The following is a 14629-nucleotide window of genomic DNA, read 5'->3' as shown; positions in this document are numbered from 1 at the left end:
TTGTCATTCAAAATGTGAGAGCACCGAAAGCTGAAAATTGGTCTGGTTAGGAAGGGGGTTTAAGTGCCCAGTGGTCAAGTGGTTAAAGTCCGATCCCAGGGGTTTGTTTTCTGAGATTTGTACTGTTGTATATAAGCTTTACCTAAAGGGTTACAGTATATGTAAATCCGGCCTCTAAAATCTCATAGTCTTAACATGTTAAATCATTTTAACAAAAAATTTTAATATTTTTAAATCTGCAGCTTTTATTTAAGGAAGCTTTAATGATTCTGCCAAAGAGATACTTCTGCCAACACGTCCCATTAAAGAGCAACAATACGTCCCATTAAAGGGCAACAATAACCAAAAACAACAACAACTATTCCTTTCTCCCTGAAGCTGTCACCCTATCACATGCTCTCCCTAAGTTTATAAGCAGCTGTGAGGATTCATATTGTGAGGATTCATATTGACATTTCTCATAGAAAATTCCCTCTGAGAAATGTCATGTAGCAGTTGCCAGAGTGCATGCACGAAGACAGACTTAAAAGGGGCTGCAGGGTTATGCTGATATGCAACAAAGAATGGAAAAATAGGTGAAAACAATAATATATATATTTATTTTTTTATTTTTTTAAGCAATTTTTCTTTAAGATGCTGTATGCTTTAACAAACACTAGGCAAAGATACAGTCAAAGTGCACCAACCTCACCAATTACTTTAATATGACACAAAAAATGAACAATTGCACTCACAAGTGTATGGTAAAATCAGTACTAATCTGTGGTCGGAGATGGGATGGTAATCTGCTGACAAGGAGCCCTCTCACCATGCCTAGCAGAGGAGCTTATGGCTGTAGCTGTCAGAGATCCCAGGATTGGCAACGATAAGCAATGATATCCCCATACACTTCTGAGTGCAATTGTTCATTTTTTTTGTCCAATTAAAGTAACTATTACACAAGATGGCATAAGCAGAGATCATTGATCGCCAAGAAAGAAAGGAATGGCCAAGCACCAAAGTGGTAAAAATTAAAGACCACATTTGTACAGGCAAAGAACACTGAACATACCCATCAAAGCCACATGGGAAGCATACAGGTATCATGTCTTACCATGCACCAAACTCTATGAAAACCTCATTCTAATTATTCATGCGCTAGATCAGTGGTCTCCAAACAGGAGCTGAATGTGGCCCTTTGCTTGCCTTTATCCAGCCCTTGGGGCACTATTTCTTCCACTGATACCAATGACAGGACACTATTTCTCCCACTGACACCAATGATGCGACACTATTCCTCCCAACAATAAAACCAATGGGGCACTATTCTTTCCAATGATATGGCACTATTCCTCTCACTGACACCAATGATGGGGCACTATTTCTCCCACTGACACCAATGATGGGGCACTATTCCTCCCACTGACACCAATGATGGGGCACTATTCCTCCCACTGACACCAATGATGGGGCAATATTCCTCCCACTGACACCAATGATGGGGCAATATTCCTCCCATTGACGTCAATGATGGGGCAATATTCCTCCCACTGACGTCAATGATGAGGTACTATTCCTTCCAATGATACCAATGATGGGGCACTATTCCTTCCAATGACAGGGCACTATTCTTTCTAATGATACCAATGATAGGGCATTGTTTACTCCTATTGACATTGGGGCATTTTCTACTCACACTGGCCAAAGTTCGGACCCCTCACAGTCTGAGAGACACTAATCTGGGCCATGTTTAAAAAGTTTGGGAGACCCCTGAGCTAGATCAAAAAGAAAGGGTACCGAAATGAACTAGAAATTAAATATTTACACTTTCTTTCCTTAATCCAGCCTTCTGGAAAATGTTGGGTAGATAGAAGGTTGCATAGCATAGAATGACTGGCACGACATACAGCAGCCTGGTTTCAGAAAATTATTTCAGCTTGAAATTTGATAATCCAAGTTCCCTGGATAACTACATCGGTTTACTAATTGATTTTTTTTTCTGCAGCCTGGAGTTGTTCTTTGGACAAGTATGCTAATACAAGAACAAAATACCTCTTCCAGGCGTTTGCCTAGCTTGCAAAGGAATTCTGGGAGATATTTCTCATTCTTCCAGGGGTGTGGAGTGTAGCGTTGCCACAGCTGACCAGTAAGGTATTCACATGCTGCTGTCCACTGTTCACAGACACTGATCCCTGCCCGCAGGTTCTCCTTCACTACAGGAAATGGGTCCATCCAGAGGTTCATTGCTCCAAGGTTCTTCTGAACACTTCTGCCCAAAGCATTTCCTGAGACAAAAATGATCATCAAAGTCAAAATAGGACTATACAAGCTGAAAAATGATGTCGCAATTCTAACTTCTAAGAAATTAAAATATTCGTTTTTTAAAACCAGGTTGTTTTACTCTTCTTTATGGTGAACAGCTAAGGGATATCTTTACCCACAAGAAGCAAATTGCCTTGCCTCAGATTGCCCTAAAAAAACAACCAATTGATACACACCTATTCTTTAAGACTTCTAAGGCAATGATTTACAACCTGGACCATAAACAAGAATCATGAGGCCACATAGCAACATTTTGAAGGGGCTCCCTGGTTAACTGTCTCTGTAGAATTTGGCAGGAACAAAACATGTCACCAATCTTAATAGAAAGTATGCCTAAATCAATGCAAGGCAACAGGAAAGCTGTCAGTATAGTCAGACTACTTGGGACCAGTGCTTTGGATAAAAGGTATAGTAAGGACCATAAACAGCTACACTTTTTGTAGCTGTTGACTTTTATATGGGTGGAACTCCACTTTAAAATGTACAAGTATTTGTTTAACAGTTTTAACTTTCATATTTACAGGGGGTCCCCGGGTTACAAACAAGTTAGGGACTGTAGGTTTGTTCTTAAGTTGAATCTGTTTGTAAGTCGGAACAGGTACATTTTTTAAGTGTAGCTCCAGCCAAAAAATCTATTTTTAAGCTTTTTGGATAGCATAGGGAAGGGTTATCACCCCTGTAACATTTGTTTTGCTGTGTGTGCCCCTGTTCAGAAGATTTCACCTCACTTTCTATCCCAATGACAGTTGGATTTTGAAAATTTTGGGTTGTTGTGGAAACAAGCCTTGGTGATAAAGCATCAGTGGAGGTACCTTTTCCCCATAATAGCTCTTACAGGAGAGAAGTTCCCTTACTAGAGGTAGATTTCCTCTCACTTCCTGTTGTCTCCCTCCGTTTGTAAGTAGGAGTCGTTTGTAAGTCGGATGTTTGTAAGTAGGGGACCCCCTGTACTAGGAATTTAGTATATTTTGCCATGTATGAATCCACGATTAATGATTTTAGTGTATTTTTAGCAATAATATTGTTCGGATAAACATTTGCGCAAATATTGCAGAGCCTTAAAAATCAGTATCACCTTCTTTTAGTACTCTGAAAGCTGTAAGTGAAAAAGGAAAACCTCCAGATTTTTAGAGAAATGTTTGTGTATGTCCAATTTTTATTATTTCTCAAAAAGGCGCAATTTAAAATTTACAACAATTTGTTATTTATTAACTCAATACAGGTTAAGCTTTTATGTATAGTAGGAATTTTTTTAAAAATTTGCTGTGTTTATATCTGCTAAAAATGATTTTTAGCGAATATATTGTGTTAATAAACATTTGTGCAAATATCATGGGGCCTTAAAAATCAGTAGCACCTTCTTTTTAATCTACCGGTTCTATGCTTTTAGAAAATATTTGGTTTGGGGGTTTTTAACAAACTCTGAAAGCTGTAAGGGAACAATGAAAACCTTCAGATTTTTAGAGAAATGTAGATTTTTTGCGTATGTTCAGTTTTCACCATTTTGCAAAAAGGTGCAATTTAAAAAAATTACAAATATTTGTTATTTATTAACTCAATACAGGTTAAGCTTTTATATCTAGTAGGAGTTTTGTAAAATGTAGTTTTTTTTATCTGCAAATAAATGATTTTAGTGTATTTTTAACAAAAATATTGTTTTGATAAACATATGCGCAAATATCATTGTGCCCTAAAAATCAGTAACACCTTATCTGTATTCTACTAGTCATGTGCTTTCAGAAAATATATGGTTTGGGGGGTCTTTAACAAACTCTGAAAGCTGTAAGGGAAAAATTGCAAAAATGGCCTGGCCACCTGAGTGTAAAAATGGAGCACAGGGTCTGGCAGCGAAAGTATCAGAGAAGAAACTCTGGAATTTTTTACTACATTAGGCATACACAGTGAATTTCCATTTGTAGCAGAAGTTCAGAAACAATAAACCTACACTGCTAAGACAGATTAGCAAGTGTTTCTTCAGGATCACTAGTCACAGGGGTATCTGCTTTTCTATATCAGAAACTTCACAGTTTAGTTTTAAGTGTTTGTTACCCCAGCATTTCTTATTCCTGATATGTGCCTGTTGTACCATGTACTTGTATGAGAAAGTATCCTGTTCGCTTTGTATTGCTTTGCATTGATTCATTTGTGTAAAATCCCTTGTGTTCTTGCCAGTCCCTCTGCTTTCCTATTAAAAACTGTCCACACCAAGCAGGAGAACATACCTTGGTCAGTTCTCGTGCTGTGCTTTTGCCTTTCATTTCAGTTTTAAACTGAATGGGTTGTTTTACAAGGTGATCGTTTACAATTATTTTAACAGCCTCCCTAATAGGGCCCCCTCCAATCCCAGAATCACATGGCCTGCTATGGCTATTGTTTCACCATAAGTCTTTAATGAATCTGGTGGCAAGTGACAATGAGAGTTCTAATTCAATGTCAGGGCTGGCGTCAGCATACAGTAAGACTACTTAGGCAGCAGCCTTAGACCCGGTTCACACACGGGCAGCACGACTTGCAGGTCGCCACAGAGAGGCGACCTGCAAACGACTTCCGCGGCGACTTGCAAAACGACTTCTGTATAGAAGTCCATGCAAGTCGCCCCAAGTCGCCCCCAAAGTCGTACAGGAACCTTTTTCTAAGTCGGAGCGACTTGCGTCGCTCCGATTAGAACGGTTCCATTGTACAGAACAGGAGCCGACTTGTCAGGCGACTAGGTCGCCTGACAAGTCGTCCCTGTGTGAACCGAGTCTAAAGGACCCAGGATGGGGGGGGGATTTTTAATCAGTTCTCACCTCCTGTACACCCGGGTCTCATACTAACAAATCAGGAACTAGGGCGGGATAAAAAAAAAAAAAAGGACGCAAAATGCACACTATTGTTTCTGGACCCTACTACGGGTATAAACAAATAACATACACATATGTGGTATCGCTGAGATTGTCAGGAACAGGAGAATTTATTTTGGGCTATTCTTTAGTGGTATTATGGTAAGTTATGGTAACAATTATATAAAAAATTTAAATTATCCGCGCTAGATATGTGCAAAGAATAACAAAAATGATATAAGACAAGTGATAAAAAAACAGCTGTCAGCACAGGCCAATAGATAAACACCTAAAAATAATCTCAGTAAATAAAGTGCAGTGCTATTAAGAAATGATAAATAGTGACATGAGTTCAGAAATTCAAAAAGCAATGTGTCAATAAATATAACATAATAAACTCAATATCAGAAAAAAAAAAAAAAAAAAAACAGTCCATGAAGTCCAGAGAAAGAAAAGAAAAAAAAAAAGTTCAATAAAAAAGGGGTTGAAGTGTCCCAAAGAAAAACAGTTTCCACGAAAAGGAAAAAGAATATGGCATGAATATGAGAGCCAGCTTCCCCAGATCCTCTGTGCGCTACACCCGTAATGTAGAAGGCAGCAGCTTATTAGATGGTATTGGCCTCCAAACTAATGGATAGGGCCAAACAAGCTGTAGGGAAATAACTTTCCCAAAATACATCCACAGTGGTATTGGAGGTCCTGGCGTGCCTTAAAATCAGTAGCACCTTCTTCTTTAATCCCGATATATGCATACAAATATAAAAGACCATAGCATAATACTGTATTAAAAGGTTATTTATTGTACGAATAGAGATGCACTCACATGTCCATATGTAAAAATGACCGTATAATCATATATACAAGGCTACAGCGATGCCATAAGCATAGTATGAGCGGCTGGAGAAGCATTGTGATGTCACGTCTGGTCCCACCCAAAGCGTTTCGTCATATGGTGGGCGTTGTCAGGGATGTGGTTACCAGACGTGCACCACGCTATAAATATTACAAACAAGAGAGAGGCAAGGAACCAGCCGGAAAGAGGGCAGAAAATGGGGAGGTTTCTCCAAATCGACAGGAGAAAAACACAACCACCATCCATATAATAAAAGGACAAAATATACAAAATTATAACAAACACAAGAGGGACATTCATTTAAAAATATAATTAATGCATCAGGAATAAATCAAAAACAACCTATCCACCATAACAAAGTTACATGTTACATATCCAGATGCCATCTAGTGCTGACAAAGAAAGAAAAACAAATAATACAAATTAAAATGGTACTGAAGGAAAAAATATAGCAGGGTCCATGCACCAACAAGGTACAGCACCAACGAGGTACAGCACAGTATCACAGCATAATTATGATTATGCAAAAAAAAAAAAAAGGAGAACATATAATAGATAAATATTTAAAAATTAGAATAAATTCATTTTAATTATACAAATGTTATAATATAAAATTAAAAATTGTGTTAAAAATTCCAAACATTAACCATTGTTAATAAAACTACTTACGTCCCATTTGACATTTAGTCCAAAAGGGACGTAAGATTTTAGGCAGTGTCTCCACGAGAGAGATTTCTCTTTTAACGTGGCAACCTCTCCAATGCGGGGTCAATTTATCAATGGCAACAAACAAGATGTCATTGGTCATAGTGTTTAGACACATTGTGACCAGGGAAACCCTTTTTGATTTTGCCAACATGTTCACCTAGTCTAACTTGCAAAGCTCTAATAGTTCGACCCACATATTGTTTCCCACATTTACATTGCAACATGTAAACCACATTTTTAGTGGAACAAGTAATGAAGGAATTGATGGTATATTCACGCCCAGTTTGTTGGGACCAAAAACGTTCTATTCTTCTCCCTTTAAAAGAATTAAGTGCGCAGATGTTACATCTGCGACATGGGAAAAAAACCTTTTAAATCTTGAAAAAATATGGACTTCACTGGTCGATCACATTGTGAGCAATTGTATGTCTTAATGATGGTACACCTCTGAAAATAACACAAGGCTGTTCTGGAAGTACAGGTCCCAGTACACTGTCATTTATGAGAACCGATCAGTGCTTCTGAAAAATTATTATTAAAACATAATGTTGAGTAGAAAAAAGAAGTAATAAAAGAACTTTTAAAGGACTCATTAGGATTATGTCTACGATTATTATTACTAAGCAAATCTCTCCCATCCATAAGGGCAACTTCCCCGATAGTAGACATTAGGTCATTTCCATCATAACCCTTGTCTATGAACTTGGATTTCAGTTCCTGAGCCTGCAGGAGGAAATCGCTTGCAAGAGAGCAATTTCGCCTCAAGCGCATACATTGCTTTTAGCCAAGAAGCATAATGATAACTATCAACTGGAATGACTCCATTACAATCAGTTTCCTTAAAATGTGTGGTAGTAAGTATCTTGTAATCTCTAATGATCAGGTTTAGATCCAGAAAGGAAATTTGCTTGTTACTAGCAGTGCAATCTAACTTGATGCTCCTATTATTCAAATTCAATCTCTGTATATACATATCGAAAAAAAGCTGGTTGCCATCCCTCCGCCAAAAAAAAAAAAAAATCAGCTGAGGTGGGCAATCACTCATGATGACATCCTCCTCCCATTTGGCCATGAATACATTTTCCAAGCTGGGGGCAAACTTGGCTCCCATTGCTACTCCCCGGGTCTGTAAATAAAAAGAACCACCAAACCAAAGAAAATTATGCTTCATAGCAAAATCCAAAAGGGTCAAAATGAAGTCCCTTTGTTTAACCGGTAAGGAAGCATCTCCATCCAAATAATACTTTACTGCCTCCAAACCCTGTTGATGGGAAATAATCGTATACAGGGATGCCACATCCGCTGTATCAAATTTAAAGTATGGGAAGTGTCCTTCAAATATGAAGGCATCTTAGACACAAGTGGCTGCAAAAATTCATCTACATATTTCCCAATTCTAGAGGTGGGGGAATCAATGCCACTAATGATGGGACGTCCCGGTGGCTTAACAGGATTTTTATGTACCTTCGGAAGAAAATATATAAACTGGTAAATGTGGGGCCATTGGAATGAGGTACAATCTCTCTCTTTTTATTTAGGATACCTTCCTCAAAAGCCCCATTAATGTTTGTATTTCCTTTTTATACGTATTGGTTGGATTAGTGCTTAAAGTGACATTTGGAGGGTGAAATCACAGACTCTCCCTCCTATAATAGGGCAATTACCTGCCATCCGCTTAATACTCCTAACAGGGGTTGGGATAGGGAAAGAAAATTTTATGCAAGCCAGGGACAAAATCAATATAATTCCTATACTAACTCGGGATCTAATTACTTTAAACAAGACTATAACCAAGAGGGAGTTTACCAAATCGGGGTTTTTTCCCCAGGGACAATCAAGGCAAAAAAAGGGGCATAGAACCAAGAGAGGCCCCAAAAGGGGGAGGCGTACAAGGTCCAAAAAGAAGGCGGGTTTAAAAGATGTGGGAATATTTAACCTGTCTAAAGCCACATTTACTACTGAAGAAAAATCGGTGCTGAATTGTGTTGTGGAAAATTTTATATTAATGTACTGTCATAAGTCTCCCAGTGTGTGTTCAATCACAGCCCTCTCTAATAGCTGACTGGGGCAGACCAACGGTGGTTGAGATCCGTTTGGTAGTGAAAAGCTCTTTGGGGATGTAGAGAAATGTTTGTGGAGTGAGGACGTGTCCGCCAGCTAAGGGCCCCTGTGCGATGCACAGAACGATCGTCTGGTGGGGATGTGTTCGCTCTGCAAAGACATTATCGGTTTAACGAGTGTGCTCTCATGTTGCCCCTGTGTGCCTGATCAACACATTTGTGGCCCAATGAGTGTACACCTGCCGATAATCTCTCGTCCACAAAGACAGTAGAATAATCCAGGTATACATTGTTCTCTGGAACAATGTATATTAGGGATTTCTACCAACGGAAATACGGGAGTCTTTTGGGTTCTGGTTGGAGACAGGGTTAATGTTTGAAAGCCATGTGGCTTCTAAAAACATACATGCACCCTGTCTCTGCTCAGACACACGCATAAGACTCCTGTAGTCATTGTTCATTGGTTGTTGCATTTTCCTGTGTTGTTAAATCCTTATATGGTCATTGATATCCTGTGAGGTCAAAAGCTTTGTAAGAGGTGTGTTTGGCTGTTGGAGGCTAAACCCTCGAGCGTCGGGACCTCCTATTGATATGCTAATAAAGTGGCTCACTCAGACAGCTGAGGCAGGCTGGCTGCAGGGTGTTTTTTGGAACTGGAACGATGAGGATGTAATTATTTGTCTAGTTGGATGGCTGGGGCACACACCAGAGGATGGATACGATCAAAAGGTGAGATGCATTTATATCATTAGACGAAATTGTTATTATGATTAGAAACAGGAGATTTGGCTGTGTGCTTTGCGTACAACCAAATTTCGCTGACAATCGTGGTTTAAAATTTCCCCCCCCCAAAGACATTGAATAAATATGATACCTTTATGGATTTTCAAAGATAAATATCAGAAAATTGAACGTCAAAAGATATCTTATTTCTAACCCTACTCGGACATGTAACATTGAGAGAAATAAGTATGTACATACCACTCTCTCTCAATGCTTCTCTTTTTAACCCCCCAGGAAAACCATCTCCCTCAGTGCTGGTGTTCAAAGACCTTGCACTGAGGGATTTGGAATCAATAAACATCAAAAGGGGTCCCAAAAATAGCAATCTAGAAATTGGTTTACGTGAGAGGAAGGACATAGTCATCCGCCCCGCTGACAAGGGGGGCAGAATTGTGGTTTTAGATAAAATCGACTATGTGGCAGAAATGAATAACATTCTATCAGATAATGCCACTTACAGTGCCTTGAAAAAGTATTCATACCCCTTGAAATTTTCCACACTTTGTCATGTTACAACCAAAAACAAAAATGTATTTTATTGGGATTCTATGTAATAGACTAGCGCAAAGTGGCACATAATTGTGAAGTGGAAGGAAAATGATAAATGGTTTTCAAATGTTTTTACAAATAAATACAGTATGTGAAAAGCGTGGTGTGCATTTGTATTCAGCCTCCCAAGTCAATACTTTGTAGAACCACCTTTCGCTGCATTTACAGCTACAAGTCTTTTTGGGGATGTCTCTACCAGCTTTGCATCTAGAGAGTGACATTTTTGCCCATTCTTCGTTGCAAAATACCTCAAGCTCTGTCAGATTGGATGGGGAGCATCTGTGAACAGCAATTTTTAAGTCTTACCACAGATTCTCAATTGGATTTAGGCCTGGACTTTGACTGGGCCATTCTAACACATGAATATGCTTTGATCTAAACCATTCCATTGTAGCTTTGGCTTTATGGACTGTTTTTTTCTTATATTGAGTTTGTTATGTTATATTTATTGACACATTGCTTTTAGATTTTTTTAAATCATGTCACTATTTATCACTTCTTAATAGTGCTGCACTTTATATACTGAAGCAAGAAATATACAGCATTTTTTTAAAATAAATATATATTTGTTTTTACTATATGGGGCCAGGTTTCCTTTCATAATTGGAAAAAAAAACACAGGAGATATCCATTACCAGCAAATGAAAGCCCAATTTGTCCTGAAAAAAACAAACAATGTATAATCCACCTGGATAGACCAAGTAGTTGCGATGATATGTACAATTTTACGAACTCATGTCAAAGTTGCAAAATTTTGTTTAGGCATTTACATTTGTTTTACCCTCCATCATGAACGGAATAAAAAAAAAAGTTTTTCTATTCCCCAACGCTGCACCCTTTCTCCTACTGGGTGCAGCATGGAAGTTTTGGTTTGCCTCACCTGCCCGTAGCCAGTGAGGAAAAGTGGGGAATGCATAACCCCACCCACTCATTACACACTGCCGTTTAGTGGCCGCTCAGCACAGCTCAAATTTTCAAATGTTGCGTGACCACATTCACACTGCGCCCCAATCACATTACAAGCACAACGTGAAGGAGGTACCAGTGCAGGAGGGGGTGGAGGGAGGACGGTGGGGGAAGCAGCGAAATACACCTTCGCCTGTGTAGACAAGAATTCTTGCACCGAACCTTTTCAAATTCATAAAGAAATGATGTGGCCCCTTCCAGTTGCTTGATTCTGTATATTACTAAACTGCATTACACTGTGTAATTAAACCCATGCGGTGTCCTTATACTTACCAATAATCTCCAACAGGTGCTTCATCCGGTGCTCAGGATATGGCTCATGCTCTGTTTGTCTCCACACATCATCCACCGCTTCCTTTGTAGTTTCTACCAGTTCCACCACCTCAGCCATTGGCAGATTATCCAGACTATTATAATACTGGAACACAATAGACATAACATAACGTCACAAGATTAGTTACATTATCAACTGCACAAGATCTATCAGAATGACCACAATTAAACATTTTGGTTGCCTAAACCCTAACTGGATGATTGTTTTCTTATAAACCATTGCCATTTTTTCCCTAAAATACTGTTCACTTTTTTCCATCTTTTTTTGTATCTCAGTGCTGCCGATGATCCTTCATTAGCTTCTTTCAACTAGTTCCTGTGTACATGCTATGTTTCCGGTGGCTGCAACTCATTGTTCTGGGCCAGCTTCCAGATAGTGACAACATCAGACTTTGTCTGAGCATGTACAGTATGTAGGCAATGAGGTTTGTAGTCTTCACCTTTATGCTGACACACATACACAGGCACAGTCCACCATTCTCACTATCTGGAAGCTGGTCCAGAACAATGAGATACAGCACAACTGACAGGAACCATGAATCAGACTGAGGCAGAAGTGCAGTAAAAATCACACTATTTAATAAAATGGTAAAAAAAATAGCAAACATAGTCAAAACATAGCCAGAGTTCGGTAACCAGGACGGGTAGTAAGAACAAGCCAGAGAAACTGGAGTCCAGAGATTAGCGAAGTCGGGTACAGCAAAAAGGATCAGGAACCAGAAGGGAAGTCAGCCAAGCAAAAGTCTTTCACAGGAAAACACAGCAGAGAGAGTCCGGATATGTTGACCAGGGCGAAGGCACAGAGGATCTGATCCATGCAGTTTAAATAGCTAGCAGAGCTAGCTGACGAGCAGGAAATGAAGACCAAGGGAGTCACTGTGGAATCAAGAGTGTTGGCAATTAACCGACAGCTGAGCACAGAGCTCTGAAAAGGAAGGGCTGTTAACTCCAGCCCTGACAGCAACACATTGCATTGTGGTGGGTTGTGTTACCAAAAACGCTGAATGTGTGATTTTTAGTCCATTATGGTGTGCTGTCAATCATTAAAATGAATGATTGTCTTAACACAAGTCAACCCACAGCATAATGCATGGTAATTTGTGTTTGTTAAAACACAATGAAACAGACTGCCATACTGTAAGTTGAACCTAAGTGTGTATTAAAAAGCTGTTTAGGGTGTATCTAAACCAAAGGCCAAAAATGTTATATACAAAATAATGGACCCCAACAAACTAAATATAAGGACTATAACGGAACCCAATTTTTGTAAAAAAAAGTATAAAAAAGTATTTATTATATGATAAAAATTGCACATGTATACATATCAACAAAACATACAAAACACACAAAAGCTGCACATAAAACATAACCAAAACCATCTAGTACTTCTTGGATACAGATTCTTGGTGGCTTCTCTATAGTATCCAGGACCCTGCATTCACTATATCTGGTCTCTCACAGTACAAAGAACATGGGAATGCAATTATTTTAGTAAGTATAAACTGCTAAATACTTTTTTTCGTCAGCAGTATATAGCAGTCTTGCGACTTCTATCAGTGTCTGGTTAAAGCTTGTAGGAGGAGTTTTCATTCTGCGCTCACTGTACTATCAGGATGCAGGACCCCTGACCCTCTATCTGGACAGTGATGATTGGCCCTGTGCTGATCACATGCGCTCTCTCAAGAAAAAGAAACTCTCTAGCAATACACACCAAACTGAACATGTGTTCTGTATTATCATGAAATATATTGGGGACTGTGGAAGAAGGGGAGGATCAGAGAAGAAACAGCCTTTTTACCCAATGCAGAGGATTAACCCCTTAGGTTCCACAGTGGGTATAACAAGCATGCTTTACTGCATATACAGACTGATTTTACTGTAGTGGGTTTAGTAACACTTTAAGTGCCAACTTTTATTTATTTTTGTAAAACATTCCCTGAAAATGGAGGACACTTTTCTGCAACATGTTGATAGTCAAAGCCACTGCCAATTTCTATTTTCCTTTTTTTTTCCACTCAATTACATTTCATTGTGTTTAAATAAGTTATTTATAGATTTTCTCTGATCATTCCATTAGATTTCAATCAAAGTCTCTATGAAGTCCATTCGTTTAATGATAACCCTTTAACGCTTTGACCGTCACCAGGACTAAAAAATAGAATTGCCATTTTGCATTCAGCCAAAAAAAGCCTATGAATGATTCTCAATACATTTTCACTTTTAATCACTAGATGGCACTGTTGCACAAATGAATATACTATGAACAAGCTTAGTATTTCTGACATACATTGGTTCTTTGCTGTTTAAAATAAATTTTAAAGCTGAAAGAAGTTTTTTTTTTTTTTAATTTTCCTCAAGCAGGCACTTTGATTTTGAAAAGGCACTACTCTATTGTGAAATGCTTTAACCTCTTCCCTCCCCTGTCTGTTCATCTGTGCTGTTCTTATATGGATTATCAAAAAAAGGCTATTTTTGGATCTTTGGTCGGGTGTGCAGCCATCCAAATCTTCATTGCTTGGATTAACACAGGTGCAACTGGACTCGCACTCCAGACTACATAGACCATATAGCCATTTGCCGGCTCATCTTTGAGCAGAGGGAACTTGTGTTAGCAAACCAAGATCAGTGGACCGTGGGTGCAATGTCAATCACCTGTAGACTCTTCATCCAGGTCTATGTCTGTACTGAGATATGAACTTTGTGTAAATGGATTACAAGTGCGGAAACCACTATATTCATGTTCCACTGAGAACTACTGTCTGCCACAGTGACAGACAGGACTTGTAGTCCATTCATTCACAGATCTCTGAATGAATGACATGGCTGTATGGAGAAGAACCCCTCACACGCTGTTACATGGTTGTCACATTTGCACTGTATTACATGTTACACTCTAAATATGGGTGTAATGGGGCGTACACACGGTCGGACTTTTTGGCTACAAAAGTCCGATAGCCTGTCCCACAGACTTTCGACAGACTTTCTAACGACCGGACTTGCCTACACACGATCACGCCAAAGTCCGACGGATTCGTACGTGATGACGTACACCGGACTAAAATAAGGAAGTTGATAGCCAGTAGCCAATAGCTGCCCTAGCGTGGCTTTTTGTCTGTCGGATTAGCATACAGACGAGCAGATTTCTGGGTCCGGCGGAGTTACGACATAAAGATTTGACGCAAGTTCCAAATCTAAAGTCAGTCAGATTTGCGACTGGAAAAGTCCGCTGAAAGTCGGAAGCCCACACATGATCG

General features: G+C 39.2%; 1 protein-coding gene across 3 annotated transcripts in view; it reads right to left on the bottom strand.

Moving 5' to 3' along the window:
* The window catches only part of DYNC2H1 (dynein cytoplasmic 2 heavy chain 1), a 669732-nt gene that overhangs the window by 640317 nt on the left and 14786 nt on the right, over positions 1-14629 (bottom strand). For all 3 annotated transcript variants that reach the window (XM_073613106.1, XM_073613107.1, XM_073613108.1), the window contains exons 5-6: positions 11316-11460; positions 2032-2264 (exon numbers count right to left, since the gene is read on the bottom strand). In XM_073613106.1, the coding sequence (XP_073469207.1) occupies positions 2032-2264; positions 11316-11460 (378 nt within the window). The remainder of the gene's footprint in view (positions 1-2031; positions 2265-11315; positions 11461-14629) is intronic.

This window comes from Aquarana catesbeiana, linkage group LG02 (assembly GCF_042186555.1).
Source record: "Aquarana catesbeiana isolate 2022-GZ linkage group LG02, ASM4218655v1, whole genome shotgun sequence".
Classification (NCBI taxonomy): Eukaryota; Metazoa; Chordata; class Amphibia; order Anura; family Ranidae; genus Aquarana; species Aquarana catesbeiana.
The sequence above is the reverse complement of the archived record's forward strand: the minus strand, read 5'-3'. Positions and strand labels throughout refer to the sequence as shown.